This window comes from Rhinatrema bivittatum, chromosome 2 (assembly GCF_901001135.1).
Source record: "Rhinatrema bivittatum chromosome 2, aRhiBiv1.1, whole genome shotgun sequence".
NCBI lineage: Eukaryota > Metazoa > Chordata > Amphibia > Gymnophiona > Rhinatrematidae > Rhinatrema > Rhinatrema bivittatum.
The window spans coordinates 250,364,397-250,389,354 of NC_042616.1; the positions used below are offsets into that span (position 1 = coordinate 250,364,397).

General features: G+C 46.3%; 1 protein-coding gene across 2 annotated transcripts in view; it reads right to left on the reverse strand.

The window, feature by feature from the left end:
• Positions 1–24,958, reverse strand: part of CMTM8 (CKLF like MARVEL transmembrane domain containing 8) — an 89,684-nt gene that overhangs the window by 35,289 nt on the left and 29,437 nt on the right. The window contains exons 1-2 of one of the 2 annotated variants that reach the window (XM_029589414.1): positions 10,220–10,364; positions 7,142–7,315 (exon numbers count right to left, since the gene is read on the reverse strand). In XM_029589414.1, coding sequence (XP_029445274.1) covers positions 7,142–7,315; positions 10,220–10,342 — 297 coding nt within the window. In that variant the 5' untranslated portion in view covers positions 10,343–10,364. Of the gene's footprint in view, positions 1–7,141; positions 7,316–10,219; positions 10,365–24,958 lie in introns of those variants that run through there. The other variant, XM_029589413.1, reaches the window with a different exon arrangement.

Genomic DNA, 24,958 nt, shown 5'->3' on the forward strand with positions numbered 1-24,958 from the left:
GTGTGAGTACCTCTGAAAACAGTGATATAGAGCAGTGATTTTCAACCAGTGTGCCGCAGTACACTAGTGTGCCGCGACACATGGTCGGGTGTGCCGCGGGGAAAGTTCCCCAAACTATAGTGCTCCCCTGTGCAGGGCCGGCGGAAGCACTAGGCGAACTAGGCGGTCGCCTAGGCTAGGGCGCCAGCTTCCCGGGGGCGGCACTGCCCTGGTAAAATTAAGAGAGCCGCGCTTTCAAGCATGTGAGTCCTTTGCTGTCAGCCCGGGCGGAACGCGGCAGGACAGCTGGAGTCAGCGGCACCGGGCGTGCTCTCTTCTTCCCGCCCCCCCCCCCCCCGCGGTCCGGAAGAGGAAGTGGAGAGCATCGGGTGCCTGCGCGGGAAGAAGAGACCACGCTAGTGTGGTCTCTTCTTCCGCGCAGGCACCCGATGCTCTCCACTTCCTCTTCCGGGGGGGGAGGAGAAGAGAGCACGCCGGGCACGACTGGAGTCAGCCGGGTGCCTGCGCGGGAGTCAACGGGTGCCTGCGCGGGAGTCTTCCCGCGCAGGCACCCGATGCTCTCCACTTCCTCTTCCGGGCCGCGGGAAGAAGAGAGCACGCCGGTGCCTGCGCGGGAAGAAGAGGCCATGCTAGTGTCCGACGGGAAGAAGACTGCAGCGCGGCTCGGAGGAAAATGGAGTTTCAACCGCGGCCGATGGGACTCCGCCTCCGCGAGGGCTGAAAATGAAGAGGTTAGCGTTGGGAGGAGGCTGCTGCTGCTGCTAGTTCCTGGGGTGGGGGAGAGAGATAGTGAATGAACGAGCAAGCATGTGTGTTTGAGATCCTGTGTGTGTGAGTGAGAGATTGCATGTATGTGAATGATTGAGAGCCTGTGTATGTGAAAGAGAGTATGTCTGTGATTGAGAGCCTGCCTGTGAGAGAGAGAGCATGAATGTAAGTTTACCATTGGGAACCTGTATGTGTAAGTTTGTGTGAAAGAGTATGTGTGTATGATTGAGATCCTTTGTGTGTGAGAGAAATCATGTGTATGTATGATTAAGAGCCTGTGTGTATAAGTAAGAGAGAGATCATGTGTGTCTGTGTCTGATTGACAGCTGGTTTAGGTGATGGAGCATGTGAGTATGTGATTGAGAGCCTGTGTGTAAATGAGAGAAAGAGAGGACATGTTTGTAAGCATGTGAATGAGAGTCTGTGTGTGAGAGAAAAAGACAGCATGTATTTATGTGATTGAAAGCCTGTGTGTGTGTGTGTGTGTAAGCGTGAAAAGATAGACAGCATGTGTGTAAATGTGTAATTAAGAGCCTATATGAGAGAGAAAAAACATGTATATATGTGAGTACTGAGAGCATGTGTGTATAGGTGTGTCATTGAGAGCCAGTGTGAGAGAGAGCGCTGGTATGTGACTGAGAGAGGAGAAAGTTCCAAGCAAACCACCCCACCTCCTGCTAATTCAGAACAATCTCAGGACACCTGGATATCAAATGTTCCCAGGTATGCAGAGCAAAAAAATTTTTGTATCCTTATTATTTTTCATTACTGGGTCTTTGTGTCTGCTATTTTTAAATATTTTGTTGGTATCTGGAAATGTTTTATATGAGTTTTTAATTATTGGATATTCCACTCATCAGCTGTTTCAAAATATGTTCTTTTTGTTAGTACAGTTTTACTGCTGATGATTTTATATTTCTTGATTTGTTTTATAAGGATGGGTGATGTTTCTTTTTTCCTTTGTTACACTGCATACAGAGACTCTGGCTTGTTGCAGTTTCCAATTCAGTTTTTTCTGCATGCTTCTTGTTATGCGTTTTGGTCTCTTTATTCTATGTTAGGTGAGGGACAGCACGTGATTCAGGTGAGGTTTTCTGCTGGCGTGTTGTTTCTGTGTAGGACTCTATAGCAGCCTGACTTGGTCCGTTTTCCTAATAGGAGATGTATTGGTGTCTTAAGGCCTGGTGTAATATTTTCAGAGACTTATTGTACTTTAAAAGTGTGATCTTACATAAAATGCACACATTTACTTGTATTTAGTTTTAAACATATTGTATGGCTCTCATGGAATTACATTTTAAAATATGTGGCGTTTATGGCTCTCTCAGCCAAAAAGGTTCCTGACCCCTGGTATAGAGCTTAGCCACTACTGCTGCTTCTGGTGTGTACTACAGCCTGCATGGAAGAAGAGTAAGAGAGCTGCTGGAGGGGGTAAGTAAAGATGGCTTTTTAAGTTCATTTTTCTTGATGTATAATATGTACTGTTTTAGTGTCATTTTGTGCCATTTTGGTTGGTGGTGTGCCCCGGGATTTTTTAAGTGTAAAAAGTGTGCCGCGGCTCAAAAAAGGTTGAAAATCACTGATATAGAGAACCAGATTAAGATCTGAAAGCTAAAGGAAGAGGAAGCTAAACGTATAATTGTTTTTGTTCTTCTGTATGTCTGTCATGAATCTTGTGACCCATTCTTTTTGGTGATTTTTGTATTTGTGCCTGAATTTGTCGAGACATACCAGACCAGTACCTAGGATGGCATAGATCTGTGGGGCAGCAGGCTGGCTGAAGGTCTGCTGTCCTTCAGCTGTTATGAATCTCACTTAGCAAAGAACATCCCTCTACTTCCTGGTCAACCCCAAACCAAACCAGACAGCGTGCAGGGAACAGGAGGGGGAAGGGTAACAAAACATAGTAACATAGTATTGCCAGCAGAAAGAGACCAAATGGTCCATCCAGTCTGCCCAGCAAGCTTCCCATGGCAGCACCTGCTGCTCCGTGCAGGTTACCCCCAAGTGTCCACCAAGGGTAGTAACTGCCGCTCCGTGCAGGTTACCCCCAAGTGTCCACCAAGGGTAGTAACTGCCGCTCCGTGCAGGGTACCCCCCAAGTGTCCACCAAGGGTAGTAACTGCCGCTCCGTGCAGGGTACCCCCAAGTGTCCACCAAGGGTAGTAACTGCCGCTCCGTGCAGGGTACCCCCAAGTGTCCACCAAGGGTAGTAACTGCCGCTCCGTGCAGGGTACCCCCCAAGTGTCCACCAAGGGTAGTAACTGCCGCTCCGTGCAGGGTACCCCCAAGTGTCCACCAAGGGTAGTAACTGCCGCTCCATGTAGGGTACCCCCAAGTGTCCACCAAGGGTAGTAACTGCCGCTCCATGCAGGTTATCCCCATGATTCTGTTAAGGGTAGTAACTGCCGCTCCATGCAGGTTACCCCCAAGTGTCCACCAAGGGTAGTAACTGCTGCTCCATGCAGGTTACCCCCATGCCTTATGTTAAGGATAGTAAAGCTTACAAGCAAAGCAAATAAGAGTTGCTCTGCGCCCTAATCCAGCACCCCTTCATCTTCTTTCATTCAAGGACAGGGGGGGGGAAGGGAGGGGGAGAGCCTAGAGCAGACACAGCAAAGGAGGATCATTTTAGGGAGGTTAGGAGAGGCTGACTGGGAGACCACTGGGGTGTGAGGAGAGAGGCTGGGGAGAGGAGAGTGGATCAATCTGGGAGCATGTGTCTGTATATGAGAGGGGGAGAGGAGATAGTGTGTTTATAAATGTGAGGGAAGGACTTCGTATTGGAGGGGGAGGAGTGTGTGTGTGTATGCTAGAATCATTGGGTGGTTAGAGAGGGAATGCAAGGGAGATTAGGACCAAATCACAGTAAGGAAACCTGCCTCCTCCCGTCTCTCTCTTCCCCCCCACCATTCAGAGCCTCTCTCCCTTGATCTTGGATTTGACTTCTCCCAACCCCTCTTACTTTCTACATAAGAACAGAAGGCTTGCCATACTGGGTCAGACCAAGGGTCCATTATGCCCAGTATCCTGCTTCCAACAGTGGCCAAGCCAGGACACAAGTACCTGGCAGGATCCCAAGGGGTAGACAGATTCCAAGCTGCTTATCCCGAAAATAAGCAGTGGATTTCTGCAACTCTACCTTCATTATGGTTAATGGACTTTTCCTCTAGGAACTTGAACAAACCTTTTTTAAATGCAGCTATACTAATAGCTTTCACCACGTCCTCTGGCAATGAATTCCAGAGCTTAATTATGAGTTGAGTAAAAAAATATTTTCTCTTATTAGTTTTAAATGTATTACTCAGTAACTTCATTGTGTGCCCCCTGGTCTTTGTACTTTCTGAAAGAGTAAACAACTGATTAACTTTTACTTGTTCCATTCCACTCATTATTTTAAAGGCCTCTATCATACCCCTCCTCAGCCGTCTCTTCTCCAAGCTGAAGAGTCCTAATCTCTTTAGTCTTTCCTCATAGGGGGAATTGTTCCATCCCCTTTATCATTTTGGTCATCCTTCTCTGTACCTTTTCTAATTCTGCTATATCTTTCTTGACATGTGGTGCCCAGAATTGCACACAGTACTCAAGATGAGATTTGTACCATGGAGCGATACAGAGGCATTATGATATTCTCTGTTTTATTCTCCATGCCTTTCCTAATAATTCCCTAGCATTCTATTTGCTTTCTTGGCTGCTGCTGCTGCTGCACACTGAGCAGAAGATTTCAACGTATTTTCAATGATGACACCTAAATCCTTTCCCTGAGTGGTGACTCCTAATGTGGAAACTTGCATTTTGTATCTTTAATTTGGGTTATTCTTCCCTATTTATTTATTTAAATGTTCTTATATACCGCTTTAAATAATTGGGTAATTGATCTCAGCAGTTTACAAATTGGTTACATACATAAATACAAAATAATATAACAGAAATAAAACAAGTTAAGATAAAAATAAAAGCAATATACAATAACAGACTACAAATTAAAACTTAAACAAACAAGTAAAAGTCATAAAACAATAACTATGTGATTTTGTAGGCAATGGAGCAGAAATGTTTTTAAAGCTTTTTTGAAACCTTTAGTATTTGATATGAGACGGATATTTTCAGGCAAAGAGTTCCATAAAACTGGACCAGCCACTGAAACTGCTCGCTTATGAGTCAAATCTAGTCTTGCTGTCTTAATGGTAAGCACTTCTAGGATGCATTTATCCATGGAGCGTATTTGTCGAGACGGTTTGTAAAGCTTTAACATTGAACATAGCCAGACTGATGATGGATTATAGATTATGAATGGTGGTAAGAACTTTGTATTGAATACGATATTAAACTGGTAACCAATGTAAAAATTGTAATGTTGGGGTAATATGATCTTTACAAGGTATGTTCTATATTAAGGGGAAGATTTTAAAATGTACACATGCGGCCTACATTTGTGCACGCTACCCAGTGCGCACAAATATACGCCCGATTTTATAACATGCGCGCGCAGCCGTGCGCATGTTATAAAATCAGGGGTCGCGCGCGCAAGGGGGTGCACACTAGTGCACCTTGTGCGCATTGAGCCCTCGGGAGACCAGCTGGCTTTCCCCATTCCCTCCAAGGCCTCCAAATCAGAGCGGCCTCGGAGGGAACTTTCTTTCCCACCCCCCCCCCCCCCCCGTACCTTTATTTCACAAGTTACGCCTGCCGGCCAACTGCCGGTGCACGATCCACCGGCCCAGCAGAGGCCTGTGGCCATGCCCCCGCCCCCGGACCACCCATTTTTTCAAGCCCCCGGGACTTACATGCGTCCCGGGGCTTTACGCACGCTGCCGGGCCTTTTGAAAATATGCCCGGCGCGCGTAACCCCACTATGCGCGTAAGGCTTTTAAAATCTTCCCCTAAGCGAGCAGCTGAGTTCTGAATAATTTGAAGGGGCCGAATATTTATGGCTGGAAGTCCTAGATACAATATATCACTTCACACTAGTCTACATTAAATTTCATTTGCCATTTGCATACCCAATCTCCCAGTTTTGCAATATCCTCTTGCAATTTCTCACAATCCTCTTCCCCATCCTCCCCATTCCTGGTCCTCTCTCCTCTTTTTTTTTTTCCTTCTCGTATTCCTCCTCCCTTCCTTTCCCCATCCCAGATCCCTGTTATTCCCTCATCCTTCCTCAGTCTTACCTGTTTTCCATTATGTCCATTCTCAATCCTCTCTTCCTCTCCTCCTCCCATCCCCAGTCTTCTCTCCTTCTTATATTTCTCCCCATTCCTGATCCTCCTGCCTTCTCTCCCTATCTAAGATTTCTGATCTTCCCTCCCCATTCCCAGTCATCTCTTCCCATTACTGGTCCTCATCCATTCCTCTCCCTATCCCTGAGATTTCCTCCTTATCCTGATACTTGCAATCCCTTTTCCCCATCCAATAAAAAGAAAATAATTTATATACACTTAAGCGACATTGGAAAAACTATTTTATTCTTATAATGTAAAATAAAAGATGGAAGTATTTGTTAATGTGCTTCAGAATTTTCTAATTTTTGCTGGAGAATCTGCCTGAAATTCCTCAGAAAACTGTGGTGCTGTGCCATAAACCTTATGCTCCCTGTTATCTGATCTAATGTGCTGATGGTGGCTCAGGGAGGAGGGGGCCACAACACCAACAGTACCTAGGAGCATCAAAATCATAAATCTGTCACTGTTTGTATTATTGTGAATTCGCTGTTAGTAATCTCAGAAGATTAAAAATTTATCATTGTGAAATATAACTACCGATGGAACTCAACTCTAAATACCTATCCCAGGGTTGTGGATTTGAGGTGTGAAGATATCAAACTTTAAGAAGAAAAGACTGAAGATTGTGGGTATAAGGGTGCGGTCAGATAGTCACAGAGGGGAAAAGGATTTGGGTATTTTTTCTTGTCCATCTTAAGAAAATATTGTCCCAAGCCTCTGAGCTAGGTCCAGTCCACCATCTGCATGACTAAGATGCACTTTTTTTTTTTTTTAAACTCACGGAGGCCGGTGCCAAGACCACACTATTCCTGCATCAGACCCTCTTTTATGTACCCTATCAGGGGGGTTACACGTACTATTAGCTTTCTGCGTCAGGCACAAACCTTTTTTAGCGCATACATAAAGAAAATGTGCACCGAAATTCAGTGCACATTTTTTTTTTACTCATGTCTGATTACATTGGGCCAAGTTGAAATGGAATTCTATTACTAAACCTGCGAATGGGGGTAATGTTAAGGGGTCTTGAACTGCCCTCTAGTAGTGGTAATAAGATTTTTGGCAACACTTTTTGCTTGATAAAAGGGGGAAAAAAAATTAAACCTGCCAGTGCAAAGTAAACTCTAGGTGCTTTTGCTCGTATCCTCACTTACCACTGTGGTCCATGGTACCTGTGGGATCCTGGTATATGTCATTGTAATGTAGATGATTAAAAAAAAGACAGTAAGAACCCAGTAAAACACGGCAACAAACATCACCCAGCCAAAGGCAGGAAACCGGAAGTATTCTGTGCTGGCTATCAGTGTCCACACCAGCAGTCCCAGCACCTGCAGGAGCAATAGAGAAAAGAAATGTAAGTACTAAAAAAGGGCATTTGGCAAACTTTAATGCATAACGATACAATCTACATGCACATAAAAGCCATATCCAAGGGAAGAAGTGGTGACAGCAAACAAGATGGAGTCGCAAACGATTTAGTCGTAAAAGCGCAACAAGCTGCAGACCCTGGAGATCTAGGAACAGCGAACGTTTCAGAAATGAGCTGCCAGTTACTCACATGGCTTAACCACTAGGAAAGGTTCCTGTTTAAAAGACTATTTTATTTTTTTGTTCATATATTTTTATTGAATTCAGAAGAATTTCTATATACCATTGCTGTTTGGCAAATGCCACACAGACTCGTTTGGAAACATACTTCCACCACATTGTATAATACATTGTATCTGATGATGCAACATAAGGGGTTGCAATTTCAGCATCTGGGATAACGTACATTGGAGTGGAAGATAGATAAACTTTCAATGCTACTTTTAATTCCTAGTTCAAAGTTCTTGTATACTGCAGTGATGATAACAGCACAGATAAGTATTAAAGTTATTAAACAAGGAAATACTGCTGGAAGTTTTGATGGTTTCCAATGATACTTTTACTGACATAGTATGAAAGGATGAAAATGTTCTTTACAGCAGGTCAGTTTACTTTTCCATGTTACAACTGCTTTAAATAAATGTGCGACTTCTCACAGTCCTGCTAAGTTTAAGATGTTAAAGCCAACGGATTCAGTCTTTAATCTGATGTTTCATCCATCCCATTGGCATAGGGCATGCTTTATACCTCCCACCTCCGTTCTCCTCTCTCTCATTGTCCTCTGGATACTGACCATCCACTGCTTCCTTTTCGGGGAAACAACTTCTCCCTTTGATGTTAGATCAGTAAAGAAAATAATGTAATGAGTCCCTAGTTAATGGGTACTCGGAACTCAAAGAAATCAGATTAAAAAATACAAAAAAGGATAGGGAGGGTGGACAGAAAATCCCATATCCAAAATAAAAGGTACGTTAAACAACAGAAAATAGAAGAGGACAGCCAAGACATGCCGCTTCTGGAAAAAGAAACTAAAATCCACACTCTGTCAGGCCGATGCAATACCGGTGCATTAAAAATACGCGTCCAAACTGGGGATAGTTTATTTTGTTTTTTTTAACAGGGGCACAATCACCTCTCCTGGGCACTCGATGCAATAGGCAAATAAGCTGCTGCGCAAAAAAAGGACGTACTAGGGATAAATTGTGCGTCCCTAGCGCATCCGTGGCATCGAGCACCCAGGAGACGTGGCTGTGCGCAGGTTAGGAAAATGGACACTCGATTTTACGAGCATCCGTTTTTCCTAACCCATGCACGGTCACGGGTTAGGAATACAGACACTTATAAATTGAGCTTCTCTTTTCCTAACCTGACTGCTTTAAAGGCCCTTTTTTTTTTTTTTTTGCTGCTTCTGTTGTTCCTCCTGCTTAGTATCACGACAATATTAAGTTGGAGGAACCATAGGAAAGCAATATTTTCTGCTTTTCTGTGCATGGCTTGGGGCAACTCAATACCTAACGTCAGCTCTGGGGCTGGCATTAATTTTTGAGTGTAAAAGCATGCGTGGCCAGCGCGCGGTAACTTTTTTTTTACATCGGGTGTACTAGCTAATAGCCTCATCAACGTGCCTTTACATGTGATGAGCGCTATTAGCTATGCGCTAGCTTAGATGCGCAGTTTGGATGCACTAACCCTGGTATTGCATCGGGCGTAATTCTAGCCCGTTCATCCGCGCGTTCAGTGGCATGCTGACCTTAGCGCCCAATATTGCATCGGCCTGCTTGATGGTGGTCAGAGCTTGTATAGCAGAGGAACTTACCAAATACTTTTCCCCACATGGGGGAGCTCTAAACCCACACTACACTTATAATCAGGCCGATTTTAAAAGTGTTGCTCGTGCACCAATGCCCATATAAGCATGTTTGCGGGCCACACATGAGCAATGCAGATTTTAAAAAGCTCCAAAATACGCGCATATGTACCCGTGCACATGTAAAGAATGGGCGGGGCATGGGTGTTCTGGGACAGGGCCAAGACATGCATATAACTCCGAATTTTAAAACCAAAAACCACAGCGCACATACGTTAGATAGCCGCATAACTTTACTGCTGCTCCTGATGAGGAGCAAGTCTGAAGATCTTGAGTTTTAGAGCTTATAGAAGAAGGTGAGGGGTTCGGGTCATCTGGGGAACATGAGGGATGAACTAGAAGTCTGAAAGATCTCGCTATTAACTGGACAAACTGGTGGACTAATTGCAAAACTGGGAATGTGCCTTGCAAGAGCATGTTTTGAAATTTGCTTAAGTATGTATGTAAAAGATGACAAGATCCTATGGAAGAGCTGTGCTCGAGTAATCTTTAAAATTCAGAACATAATTATGCGTGGTTGATGCATTTTAAAACACGCATTTCCAAGTGCATGCACAATTAACAATTCCAGTGTATCTTTGCTTGCACACTGATACATGTGTGTATGGGGGCACACGCACCCGTTTTAATATTGACCTCTGTTTCCTCCCAAAACAAAAGTGGTTTGCTCCTATACCTGTTCCTAGTAGGGATCCAAGCGATCTCTACAGGGAGAAGTAACAGGCAGGAGGACCACTGGAAGGCCCCCACATCAGCTAGGGAAACAGGAACAAAGAGAGGGCAAGAAGGCCTGTAACAGGCTCACTACAAACAGGGACAAGGATAAGGCAGAATAAAGTGCAAGGGTGGCCACAGCAAGGTCGCTAAAAACCAATGCCGAGTTTATCGGCATCGGTTTCCCTTACTGCCGTACGGTTTTCATGACCAGCGTACGGCAGTCACGAAAGCTCCAGCTTCGTACCGGGATTCCTGCACAGACACTCGACCAGCAACTTACCAGCTCTGGCCAACAACAACACCGCCGCCTCCAAGTTCCCTGGCAACTCCTTCTGCCACCTGACGAAGGGCTCGGTGAGCATGGCCCTGCTGAACAAACAGAACAAGTTCTGCGACCGTTCATTCAGTGAGAACGGGGAGCACAGCCAGCACCTCCAGCAGCAGCAGAAACCAAGCACCCAGATCAAGTCGACCCGCTACAAGATGGAGCTGTGTCGGCCCTTTGAAGAGAGCTGTACCTGCAAATACAGCGAGAAGTGCCAGTTCGTCCACGGCTTCCACGAGCTGCGCAGCCTGACCCGCCACCCCAAGTACAAAACGGAGCTGTGCTGCACCTTCCACACCATCGGCGTCTGCCCTTACGTCACAAAAACAGACGCTGTTAAACTTGGCATTTGGTTTTTGTGATCGTCAATTTCTTTTTCATTTATTTCTTTTCTTTTTATTCTTTTTTTGATGCGCTCATCTCTTAACGCCTGCTCCTGGCAGGCGTTAATAGATCCAACAACACACCGGAGTACCACTTGCACTCACAATAGTAAGCATCCACACAAGTGCAAGAAATGAGTGAGTTCCTGGTGTACTTTATAATTAATCATTTATGAAATTGTTATTGCGGCAACTCCTTGTTAAAGATACAGTCTTTTACCGAACATCCCCCAACATGGTCCCGTGTTTCGCCACCCGGCTGCCTCGGGGGGAATAATTTTAGCAACAATCTGAAAAAGCACAAGAACATAATATCCAGGAACAATGTCAGTACCGAGCAGTCTAATACTAGAAAATGCACTACTGTTCACCTTGTAACAATACATATTGACGTACCTGTATCAGTCTGTCAAGACTTTTTAAGTAAGAGTGCACCTACGCTGGCTTACCACTAGGTTTAAAAACGCTATTTTTAGGCACGAAAATCACCACAATCTGTTGCCCAATCGATGTCGGTCTGACGTGCCGACGTCATTAACCGGCACGTCAGACCGACGTCGATTGGGCAACAGATTGTGGTGATTTTCGCACCTAAAAATAGCGTTTTTAAACCTAGTGGTAAGATAACTGAGTCGGTACTGGACATCACACGCCCTACACAACCTAGCCGGACTGGTCTCGGACCACGCAGGCAGCGCGCCCTACACAGCCAGGATAGGCTGGTCGCAGACCACGCTAGTGGTTCCCCACACAAGTTGGCAGAGCTGAGTCGGTACTGCACATCATGCGCCCATATTCTCAGCCAATAAAGACAGGTCACGGCCCACTCTGGTGGTTCCCCACAGAGGGAAGAAGAAGATGAAGTGAAGATTCCGACGAAGCCTGTTCCAAAATGCACCCTGCACAGTTGATAAAGGCCAGGCAGGGCCACGCCGGAACGGATCGGATAATAGAGTTCATTTGTGAAGTGGAGGCAGGGTGCAGACTCCAAGGATCCAGGCAAGGTTTAGGATTCAAGGGGATGCCTCTATGACGATGGTTAAAATAAGAAGCTGGAACCTTATGGAGACTTGCGCTGCCAGAACGAAGATCAACCGGATAAAGAAGACATCAAGACGAGACATCTGGAGACCTTGAAAAGATGAAGACGTAGAGTGAGGACATCATGAAGACATGGGATCCCACATAAAATGAAGTGCCTTGAGAAGCAGATGACAAGAAGTCCTAAGGAGGACTTGCTCCTTGCGAAGGCAAGGAAAGAATGAAGACAAGACTCTTTTATAGGGAGAAGAGGTGACTCCCATGATGACATCACTGGTGGACCTCTTCCCTCGCTGTCCCTTTAAATACTGAAGAGAGAGCCGGCCTCGGCTCCTAGGAGGAAACAGGAAGCAGAGCAGGACCCTGGACAGCAGCTCTGATACGACGCTGAAGACTGCAGAAGGAGAAGCAGGCCTCAGGCAGAGCCCGGTGTCAAGGGCGGCTCCTGCTGCTGAAGGAGGATCGCTGGCGGCTCCAGCCATCAGGAGAGACCGGGGATGCAGGCCCTCTTTCCCCGGAGGGCTCAAGGTAAGGTAGTGGCCTCCGGGCCAAATGGGGATGCTGCAACGCGGCTCCTGCCACGGAAGGAAACATGTTGGCGGTCTCTGGGCCGCTTAAGGAGTTACAACGTGGCTCCTGTCATGAGTGAAGATGTCGACAGCCTCCGGGCTGCAAGATTGGCAGCAACGCGGCTCCGGCTACGTGTGCAGTGAGTCGGCGGCCTCCATGCCGCTTAAAAGTACAATGCGGCTCCAGCCGTGATGGGGAGTAGCGCGGCATCGGTCGCGATGGAAAACGGCAGCCTCTGGGCTGCATAGAGAGCATAACGTGGCCCCAGCCGCGAAGAAAAAGGAAGGAGAGAGGTGGTCTGTGGCTCCTGCCACAGGCCGAATTGTAACAATTGCACACAGCATTCAAGTTGCAATTTCACCATGGAGTGATAGAGGCATTATAACATCCTCTGTTTTATTTGCCATTTCCTCCCTAATAATTCCTAACATTCTATTTGCTTTTTTGACTGCCACAGCACACTGAAATGATTATTTCAATGTAATATCAACTATGATGCCCAGATCTTTTTCCTCGGTACTAACTCCTAATATGGAACTACAGCATGGGTTATTTTTCTCTATATGCATCACTTTGCACTTCTTTACATTATATTTCATCTGCCATATGGATGCTCAGTCTTCCAGTCTCACAAGGTCCTCCTGTAATGTATCACACTCCGCTTGTGATTTCATTATTCAGAATAATTTTGTGTCATCTGCAAATTTGATCACCTCACTCGTTGTTCTCTTTTCCAGATAATTTATAAATATGTTAAAAATTACCAGTCACAGTCAGATCCCTGAGGCTCTCCACTGTTTACTCTTCTCCACTGAGAAAACTAACGATTTATTCCTACTCTGTTTCCTATTTTTTAACCATTTTGCAATCCACAGTAGGACTTTGTCTCTTATCCCATGACTTTTTATTTTTGTCAGGAGTCTCTCATGGGGAACTTTGTTTAAACACTTTCTGAAAATCCAAATCCACTGAATATACTGGATCCCCATTATCCCATGCTTATTATGCTTTAAAAAAAAAAAGTAGAATATTGGTGAGGCAAAACTTTCCTTGTATAAATCCATGCTGGCTATATCCTATTAATCCCTGCCTTTCTATATGTTCTGTGATTTTATTCTTTAGAATAGTTTGATTGTTTTCTGTCACTGAAGTCAGACTCACCAGTCTATAAGTTTTCCAGATCACTCTTGGAGCCCTTTTCAAATATCGGTGTCATATTGGCCACACGCAGTCTTCAAGCAGAATAAATTATTTTAATGATAGGTTATAAATTACTAATAATAATAGATCTTCAATTTCATTGTTTAGATCTTTCAGAACACTGAGGTGTATACCATTTGTCCTAAGCAATTTGATACTCTTTAGTTTGTTAATCTGCCCTATTATATCAAAATATGAAGTCTGCTGGAAACCTAAATCTTCTAAGTACAGAAAACAAGAAACCTTAGGCAATGCGATGAAAAACTTTGTCTGCATCTAAGGAAATAATCCATCCCTGGGATTTTGCGCTTCCTAGCTAAATGTACTATATTAAACAGGTGCCTTGTGTAATTAACTGAGTTTTCCTCTTTTACAAACCTAGTTTGATCTTCCTGAATCACCAAAGGAATAATGAACTTTAGGCATTGCTGATGCACCTTGGCCAAAATTTTTACATCTGTATTTAAAAGGGGATAAGTCTATAAGAGTTCTAATTAGTAGAATCTGTCTTTCTTTCGTATCATCATTATTAGAGCATCTGTCAAATGGTCTACAGTCGAATCAGCAGCTCTAACCAAATTAAAAAGTTCACACAAAAGCAGAGTCAGCTCTGACAGGAGCCGATGATTAAAAATCCAGATGAATACAATCAGGTTGCAGGCATTTTTTTAAGAATAAAGACATGTAATAAGAACAGCCAATATTTTCCTCTTTTCTCTGCCAGACTTTCCGGTAGGACTATCAAATCTAAAAAACTTTCAACCTCATCTTCAGAAACTGTGGAGGAAGCAGAATATAAAGAATTAAAATGTTCCTGAAATACACTAACAATCTTGGAGGGTAAATACCTCATAGTGCCCACTGTATTTTTAATCCCCACAATAGAGAGACCTAAAAGCCATTTTTAACCATCTGTGTGTTGCGTTGGAGGTGGACCCTTGGGCCGAGGTGGGGTTGACACAACTCATAGGTAAGGACCTATGGGTCCCCACCATCGGCAGGTGGAGTGGGCTGATAGGCAGAGGCCGCTGGAGCTTCACCTATACCAGCCCTCGTTCCCCGTGGGTTTGAGCCTTTGGGTGCCGGGGCCAGCAGGACTTAGGTGGGCCTCTGTGTATAGTTGCAGGAGAAGTTGGTTCAGCCGAGAGGCAGCAGGCGAGAGATGGTACAGTCTTACTCCGGACTGGATAATGTCCTGGAAACTCGGGCGCCAATGGAATGAAGGCAGACAGGGGAGTTCTAGCAAAGGTAGGCCAAAGCCTGATGAATCCAGAAGAAGCAGAAGAGGCATCCAATGGTAGGCTCGAGTCAGGGCTGGTGGCGATCCAGAGGCAATGGCAAGCAAGGCTGAGGTCTGATCACGGAGATAATCAATAGTGTAGTCGGACGAAGCAGAGGTCTGGTTCCAGAGATAGGTTGTAGCATAGTCGGGCGAAACAAAGTCAAAGTCCGTGTAGTCAATCCGAAGCATAAGCAGGGCAGGAACGAAGAGACAGGAACCAGGAACGTAGGGATGGGATGAATCTCTAAGTAGCAACGAATACTCTACCAGCGAGGACACCAGCTGCAAAGGCAATGCTAGGGAGTGGAGCCTGAGCTTAAATACTAAGGATAGGTTGACGTCTTCATCCGGGGCCGCGGCTAGGTTCCTGCCGCAGTCCCTACTTAAGGATCAGCGATGCTCACGCACACCTAGGGAGGGGCATGGTGTGAGTAGTGGCCTCTCTCCACGGGCCATGCGGAGAGGTCCGACGAGCAGTGTAAGCAGGACTGGGAACACTGGGGACTGTGGCAGAGCTGGAGGCACAGGGAGAGGCCTGAGGATGGAGCTGGTGGCCCACTGCCGCTAGCGAGGAGGAACCAGAGGCTGGAGTCCCTGTGGAAAGGTGAGCTGCGGGTCTGCTGTGGATGGCACGTATAACAGTACCCCCCTTTTACACCCCCCCTCTTGTAGGTCGGGGTTTGCCTGGATGGGCCCGATGATAGTTCACGAGGAGGGTTTTATCCAGGATGTTCTGAGCTGGTTCCCAAGAATTGTCTTTGGTTCCGTAAATCTCCCAAGAAAGGAGGTATTCCCACCAGCAGCTCCTACGGCGGACGTCGAGGACTTCATGTACCTTGTACATCGTATCAGTTTCAGCCATGAGTAGAGGTGGTTCAGGAGCCTTTCTGGCAGGCCAGGATAGGACAACAAATTTTAAGAGAACTACGTGAAACGTATTAGTATTCCCAGCGTAGGAGGCATCCGAAGCTGGTATGTAATGGGTCTAATGCATCGGGTGACCATAAAAGGTCCAATATACCTTGGAGCGAACCTTTGGGAAGGTATTCTGAGTCGGATATACCGAGTACTTAACCAGACTTTCTGGCCAGGGAGGAATTCAGGAGCCGAATGTCGGTGACTGTCAGAAGTTCTCTTGGCCTGGGAAGCAGATTGATGTAAGCGAAGATTCGTCTGCTCCCATAAAGTCTTGAGGGCACCACAGTAGCCTGAGCACAGGGGACAGTGCTGACAGAGGTATGGGCAGTGGTGGTCGTGATTGTTTTCCAAAGACGACAGAGAATGGTGATGTCCCTGTAGCAGTGGCGATTGTGAGAAAACTCCGCCCAGGATAAAAGTTCCGGACCAATTGTCTTGGCGGTCATTGATGTAAGCATGCAGGAAGGCCTTCAAAGAGCGATTCATTTGCTCAGCTTGTCCGTTAGCTTGGGGATGATAGGCAGTTTTTTAAACTGATATTAATACTGAACGCCAATATCTAGCAATGAACTGTGGACCTCCTATCAGAGACGATGTCCTTGGGTAGGCCATGCAACCTGAAGATATGGTTGAAAAAATAGGTGTGCCAATTCTAGAGCAGATGGTAGGCCTGGTAGACGGACGAAATGGGCCATTTTTGAAAATTGGTCTATGGTTACCCATATTATGGTATGACCCTTTGGAGGCAAATCCACGATGAAATCCCATAGACAGGTGGGTCCATGGTTCCTCGGGAGCTGGAAGTGGTTGCAGGAAACCCCAAGGTCGACCAACTGGGGGGCTTTTGCTGTGCACAAGTGTTACAGGATTCGACATATACTTTAGCATCAGAGACCATAGTAGGCCACCAGAAGAACCGCTGGAGCAGTGCCATGGTTCATGCTTGCCTGGGTGACCGGCAAACTTAGAATCATGCGCCCAGCGGAGTACTCTTTCTCGGAGTCGTCTGGGCATGACAATCTTCCCAGCAGGGACTGGGTAAGTAGCAGACAAACAGATACAGGCTGGGTCTATTATATGGCTGGGTTCTTTCGGAGTGTCTTCAGGCTCGAAAGAGCATGATAGGGCATCTGCCCGGAGGTTTTTATCAGTTGGATGGTAAATAAGCTCAAAATTGAACCTGGAAAAGAACAGAGCCCGTTAAGCTTGACGGGCATTGAGACATTGGGCATGGCTCAGATGTTCCAGGTTCTTATGATCGGTGAACACAGTGAACTTATGTTGCGTACCCTCTAGCCACGGGCGCCATTCTTAGAGGGCCAATTTTATGGCAAGTAACTCACGATCTCCTATACTGTAGTTCGCTCTGCAGATGAGAATTTATGGGAGTTGAATGAGCATGGGACTGTAGTACCAAAAGCAGTGCATTGACTAAGGACTCGCCCAGCTCCAATTGCAGAGGCGTCCACTTCCACTTGAAATGGATGGTTTGGGTCTGGGTGATGTAGGCAAGACCCCACCTGGAAGGCTTCTTTGAGGCGGTGGAAGGAGGTGCCTGTGTGACGGCTTCCGGAGTCCAATTTGAGTATCTTGGCCCTTATGAGTTAGGGCTGTCAAAGGAGCAGCCAGAGTCGAGTAATGTGGGATGAGATGGCGATAGTAGTTTAGAAACCCCAGGAAGCACCGGAGAGATTTAAGACCCACGGGTTGCAGCTAATCCCGGATTCCTTTAACTTAGCCGAGTCCATGGAAAATCCTTGTTGGGAGATAATGTATCCGAGGAAAGGCAGGCTGGATTTCTCGAACAAGCATTTGTCCAATTTTGCAAACAAGTGGTTCTCAGAAGGCGTTGGAGGATGGTAGGACATCAGTGTGGTGTGTGGCCAGGTCTTTAGAAAAGACAAGGATATCGTCCAGGTAGGCCACAACCTTGGTATACGGCAAATCTCTGAAAATTTCGTTCATCATTCTTTGGAAAACTGCAGGACCGTTTACTGAGGACTGAAAGGCATCACCAGGTATTCATAATGCCTGTCCTGGGTTTGTAAAGGGCAGTCTTCCAACTGTCGTCGGGACAGATTTTTGTACCAGGTTATATGCCCCATGTAGGTCCAATTTGTGAATATAGATGCTCCCTGAAGACGATCGAATAGTTCTGAGATTAGTGGCAGAGGATACTTTGTCTTTGCGGGTGATGGCATTTAGGCCGCAGTAGTCAATACACAGCCTAACTGACCCATCTTTCTTGGTCAAAAAAAGAACCCCGCCCCAGCAGGAGAGGTTGAGGGTGGGATGAATCCCTTGCAAGATTTTCTTGGATGTACTTTGTCATGGCCCTTGACTCGGGTAGGTAGAGACAGAGGGCAGGTACATCATCGGGGAGGCGTGGTCCCTGGAAGGAGATCAATAGGACAATTGAACCTCCGAAGAGGTGGAAGAAGGTCTGCTTTTTGCTTGGAAAACACATCTTCGAAATCTGCGTAAGGAGCGGGTATGCCAGAAGAAGTGACAGCCAAAGGAACCACGAATGGCGGTACCACTTTCTGAAGACAGGACTGGTGGCAGGCAGGACCCCACTCCACCAGTTGCAACGAGCCCCAATTAAATTGTGGAGAATGCTTTTGTAGCCAGGGGAGTCCGAGGACTATCAGATGGATGGATTTCTCCAATACTAACAGTTCAAGTTCTTCTGTATGTAGGGCGCCAGTGCGCAGCTGGACAGGTTCCGTGGTAAGGAAGATTTGGCCAGGTAATGGCTCTCCATAAATAGATGCTATACACAAGGAGGTCTCTGGGAAAACAGGTCTTTATACCCAGGAGCTGGACAAGATCCTTGAGAAATGAAATTACCTCCTGCTCTGGAATCCACCAGAGCAAGAACTGGAAAGGACCGGGAATCCCAGATCAAGGTGACTGGTACAGATAATTGGGGGGGCTGGAGAGAGATTGTGCCCAAGTTTCCCGGACGGTCTGTAGATGGTGGCCAGGTGCTCCGCAATACAGACACAGACCGGTTTGTCTCCACCGGAGGTGCTCTTCCAGTGTCAGCCGCTCATGACACAACTGCATGGGCTCTTCCATCTTAGCCACAGTAGTGTCCCTGCTCGAGGCAAGGTTGGTGGTCTGTGGCGAACAGGACCGAACGCGAGAGGGCTTCTTGGGCATCTGACTCTCCCGGTGACGCTCTTGGAGACTGTAGTTGATTCAGCCTGTCAAGTCTATAAGGTCCTCGAGAGAGGAAGGGAGCTCCCTTGCAGCCAGCTCATCCTTCAGCTGTGAGGAAAGTCCATCCAAGTAGATAGCTTGTAGGCAGTCTTCCTGCCAAGTGAGCTCGGAAGCCAAAGTCCGAAACTCAATGGTATAGTCGAAGAGACTTCTTTGACCTTGACGAAGATGTAATAAGCTGGTGCTTGCCACAGCATGCTGCCTGGGATCATCGAAGGTCCGTCGAAACACAGCCACGAACTGAGACAACTCCCTTAGAAAGGGGGGAAGGCCAAGCCAGCGCTTTCCCTTCAAGACAAGATAGAATGAAGGTGTCTTTGGTCAATTCATCCTGGAAGTCGGAGGGCTGCAGAGCGAATTGCATATAGCATTGGTTAAGGAACTCTCTGCAGAGTCTAGAGTCACTGTTGAAGCGTGGGGGTGCTGGTAGGGCCAGCAAGGCTTGCGATGGTGACGGCTGTGGATGAGGAGAAGCCAGGATAGAAACCGCATTATTGGTGAGGGCATCAAGCTGGGCGTGAAGATGATCCATCCACATATTACTCTCTAACTCTTTGGGTTATAGACTTAGCCTTAATTCTAGAGCTATTATTGCCCATTCAGTAATATCTCTCTCATCTACTATTGTAGATAACCATTATAGCTGTTGTAGTTTCAAGTTATTTAGTAGACATGAAAAATTTCTCAGATGGCATTTGGTCTGGACATATGTGAAAACTAAGTAAAACTGAAAAAAATGTCTGACTGAAGACTGTAATAAAAAGGAACTTGACCTAGATATTTATATGCATATTTCTGCTCGAGAGGCAGGTGCAATAATCCAGTCAAATCAGAGATCAGCAAAGGGAGTACTGCAGGAGACTGAAAAAATTCACTTTAATAGTACTGAATAAGATACTCTATCAGTTAGCTTACAATCTATGCATTCTCCTTACAGCAGTTGAAATCCTAGATTGGCCTTATAAAGATCTTGGAAAATTGGATGCAGTTAGTATAGCTGTGTTTAAAAAAGGATTGGATAAGTTCTTGGAGGAGAAGTCCATTACCTGCTATTAAGTTCACTTAGAGAATAGCCACTGCCATTAGCAATGGTAGCATGGAATAGACTTAGTTTTTGGGTACTTGCCAGGTTCTTATGGCCTGGATTGGCCACTGTTGGAAACAGGATGCTGGGCTTGATGGACCCTTGGTCTGACCCAGTATGGCATTTTCTTATGTTCTTTCTTATGATCCATGGAGGAGGCCAATGCCTCAAAAAACTGCTGCTGAACTTGTACCTTGGATGCCAGGCCTGGGATGGCCTGGAGGGCATATGGTTCTACTGAGTCCATGGCCTTTGCAACCTGTTGCGTCGGAGGTGGACCCTTGGGCTGAGGTGGGGTTGACGCAACCCATAGGTAAGGACCTACAGGTCCCCACCGTCGGCAGGTGGAGTAGGCTGATAGGCAGAGGCCGCTGGAACTTCACCTATACCAGCCCTCGTTCCCCACGGGTTGAGCCTTTGGGTGCCGGGTAGGTAGGACTTAAGTGGGCCTCTGTATATAGTTGCAGGAGAAGTTGGTTCAGCCCAGAGACAGCAGGCGAGAGATGGTACAGTCTTATTCCGGACTGGATAATGTCCTGGAAACCCGAGCGCCAATGGAAAGAAGGCAGACAGGGGGCACTCTAGCAAAGGTAGGCCGAAGCCTGATGAATCCACATCCAGGGAGTAGTCAGAAGAGGTGTCCAATGGTAGGCTCGAGTCAGGGCTGGTGGCGATCCAGAGGCAATGGCAAGCAAGGCTGAGGTCTGATCACGGAGATGTAGTCTAACAAAGCAAATCTGAGGTCTGATCACGGAGATAGGCTGCAGCAGAAGTCTGGGTCTGGAGATAGGCTGCAGAGTCAAAGTCCGTGTAGTCAATCCGAAGCATAAGCAGGGCAGGAATGAAGAGACAGGAACCAGGAACAACGAGGAACAGGAACGTAGGGATGAGACGAATCTCTAAGTAGCAACGAGTACTCGACCAGCGAGGAGACCTGCTGCAAAGGCAATGCTAGGGAGCGGAGCCTGAGCTTAAATACTAAGGATAGGTTGACCTCATCATCCAGGGCCTCGGCTAGGTTCCCGTCATGGTACCCTACTTAAGGATCAGTGATGCGCTCGCTTAGGGAGGGGCGCAGTGTGAGTAGTGGCGTCTCTCCGCGGGCCACACAGAGAGGCTCGACGAGCAGTGGCAGCAGGACTGGGAACGCCGGAGACTTGTGGCAGAGCCGGAGGCTCGGGGGGAGGCCCGAGGATGGAGCTGGCAGCCCACCGCCACCAGTGAGGATGAACCAGAGGCTGGAATCCCTGTGGAAAGGTGAGGGGGCCGTGCCGCGGGTCTGCCGTGGAAGGCACGCGTAACACTGTTTAAGCAATAAGCCAGGCTTGTTACCATGATCATAAAATTTCTGTCACATAAACCGCAAAATTTTTTGATTGTAGCAGCCTATAGTGCATGCAGTTCATCTCTTGTCAAGGTCAGAGCCTTCAAGGTTTTTGGAGCACTGTCCACCTTTTGTTTATCCTCTAACTCTTTAAACTGCTGCAACATCTCTTGCTGTTGACACAGTCGTAATTTATTATGATGACTGGCGTATGCTATAATATTTCCTTGTAAAACAGACATCAACATTTCCACCGCAAAAGAGTGCTACGTTCAGCAGGAGGATGTCATTGCTGGAAATCAGCCAGAGGAGACTGCGCTACATTTCCAAAATCAGAGCTAGATAACATAGAAAAACTAAGCTTCCATCTACCACTATGCACTTCATCAGGCCCCAGTTCCAAGGAAAGAGAAATAGGGCTATGATCCAATAAATGACAAGATAAAATATCACAATCGGAGACCTTCCTCAGCAAAGATGAACTTCAAAGAAAAAAATCAATTAGTCTGGTGACTTGGAGAGAAACACATGTAGTTACATGATAGATTCCTTTCTCTCCAAACATCCTTCACATCAAGGTTTCTATCCACAAGGTAAAAGCCTATGGAAGATATGGCAGAGAGATGCTGTTGCTGGACCTATCAACCCTATAATTTATACAAATATTCCAGTCACCATCAATAACTACATTACTAACCTTAAAAGTGGCCACTTTTGAAAACGATTCTTGGTAAAAGTCCCCCTGATTACTGTTAGGTCTGAACACATTAATTAATGTAATAACTTATTATCACAAAACATCCATCTGAATCACAATAAAACTGATTGCCAGAGGCAAGGAGCGCTGAATTAAAATACATATCCCATGACTTTTGAATTAAATGAGGATGCAAAATTCTGGCCCACCAATCCCTACAAAGCTTAACATGTTCAGTTTTCATGAAATGTGTTTCTTGTAAAAATACAATTTGAGCATTTTGTTTCTTCAAATCTAGCAAAATCCTCTGCCTTCTAATTGGGGAGGAAATTCCTGTGATGTTGAGAGAAACATTTAATTGTTTCCCCAGCCAACCATGGCAAAAAAAGAAAAAAAAGGAGAAGTGTATCTATGCCAAACAGAGACAAAATTCCAACCATACCTCACTAACACTATTTTCCCTTCCTCCATACTAAAGAAAGGCACTCATGCCACCCACCAAGCCCTAGTGAACACCCCTATGTTCACCACGTGCCAACACATTAAAGAGCCCCTCAAACACCAGTTAAGAAAAAGCAGAAAACTAACATAACTTCAATCCTTATTGAAAGCTTCCCCCTAATTAATGAAGAGTCTCTGTATTTTTTACCACCAAGTCCAATGGTCCCCACAAATATGTTAAGAGAAAAAAAAAATCCATGCTTATATAAAAAGGACCTAAAATTATGGACCCAAGAGACAGGAAGACAAAAGGGGAGAAAATCACTAAACCAACAACTCTCTCTTTTCTAATATTGTACTAATAACATAAAAGAGAGAGAAAAAAATAGCATTTACAAACCCACCCCAAAACCAAACCTCATTTTAGCAGGATTTCTGAACCTCTCTTAGCCAGTAAGGTGCCTTCCCCATCACTGAGGCTGCTCCCAACACAATTGACCTTAAATAAAATCTAAAACTGTTACTGCTACGAGGTGGCCCTGGTTCCAGAATCCCACAGCACCCCAAGAAAAGAAAACACAGAAAAATAAAATCCCAAGTGACAAATAACATGTCCCATAAAAAGTAATAAGATCTATATCCCTCAAGTGCAGGCCAGAAGACCATAAGAAAAATAAATCTTCTTCTGGCAAATTGAAAAACATTGCATAAAATAGTCCTGGGCAATCAATCTTTACACAATTTAGTGGTAAATAAACAAAAGAGCTCAAATAAAAAAACCCCCCAAAAACCAAGCAAATCCAATGAAAGAGTTGAAAATCTTGAATCCCAGAAAAAGAAAAGATGAACACATTCCTCCCAGCAAACCATAGCTAGGGTCTGAGAAAAGAACATAAGACGTTGCCATACTGGATCAGACCGAGGGTCCATCAAGCCCAATGTTTCCAAAGTGGCCAATCCAGGATACAAGTACCTGGCAAGTACCCAAACATTAAATAGGCCCCACTCTACTAATGCTGGTAATAAGCAGTAGCTATTCCCAGGGCAGGTAACTTTTAAACCAGCGCGCGGGCACAAATGTGCACGCATTTGCCGGCTTGCGCCTAGGGACACAGCTATTTTATAGTATATGCATGCATATGAGTGTTGCGTCCGTCGGTCTCAGGCGGCTTCGACCTTTGTGCCTCACCTTTCTCTCTGCTCTCCCCACTAGCCTTGGGAAGATGGCTAACACCACGTCTGCATGCCGCTCTCTCCGGCGTCCCCAGAACGGCAATGGCAAAGCCTCACGCCATGTTTCTCCTAAGGGCCTCCTAGGGTGTACACGTGCACACCACGCATGTCTTTATCCACGTCATGGCGGGAACCTCGGGGGCGTCCCCCTCGAGTGACGTCACCCCATCCGGGTATTTAGCCTGCCCTTGTTTGCTAGTTCATCAAGTTAGCAAGGATCGTGAATGGATGGAAAGCCTCCGGTCTAAGCTGCTCTGCCGCTTCCTTGCTGCCGCTGGAAGCTCTCTCTGCCCTTCGGGGTATTTCTCTAACCTGGGTACCCGCTCCTCGGGGGCCCTTTGCTTTCTTTTAGGTGCCTATCTGGGACCAGGTACTCGCTCCTCGAGGGCCTGCTCTCCCTGGCTCGGTGCCTGTATATAACTACTTCTGCCTGCTGGGATCTCCACCTATACAGCTACCAACTTAGGGCCTCATTTTCCATCCGGATCGCACGTGATAAGGGACGTTTTGCATGCGAAAAGTCCCTTATCGCGTGTGATACCAAAATGGGGGCGGAGTCGGCCCTGGAAGAGGAGGAGTCGGGGCATCACCGGGGTCGACTCCGCGAAGATGCCGCAGACGACGAAAAGGTAAGGCCCTTTTCGCGTCCGAGTTCGCGCCCAATAGCTACACCTTCTATGGTGGCGCTATTGGGTGCAAAACCGGCAGCGCAGGCCCGCCCCCCATTTCGGCCCCCCGCCCCTCATTCCCTAAAGTATCTCAGGCCTGCGATACTTTAGAAAATGCGGCCCTTAGTGAGTAATCTAACATTCTAAGTCTGTCTCATCTACAGCTCTGCTGCACTGGGAATCTGCAACCGAATCTCCTTATACTATCTCTGTGAGACGGGTCCCCTCTGCCAAGGGTCCCTGGACTGCTACCTCTGGATCACCTCACTACTGCTACTTCTGGTGGTATATCTCAGCTGTATAATAAAAGACAAATCTCTGTGTTTGCGTGTCTCGAGTCTAGCCTAGTACTGTGGTCCCTCTCGGGGCTCCTCCCCGTGGGCGTGGTCATCTCCACAGCACCCAAGAATCCACTCAAACACCTCAAAACCATAACAATGAGTGCATGTTATAAATTAGGATGCACGCACATGTGGCTGTGTGCCTATACAAATGCCACTTCTACCATGTAAATGGGGGGATTTTAATAGACATGCACGCCATCTTTGCCCATTTTCCCAGTTCTCCCAGCTAAAGGATAGGACTTCCAAACCCCATCTAGTTTAATAGTCTCCATCCCTCCTGTTAG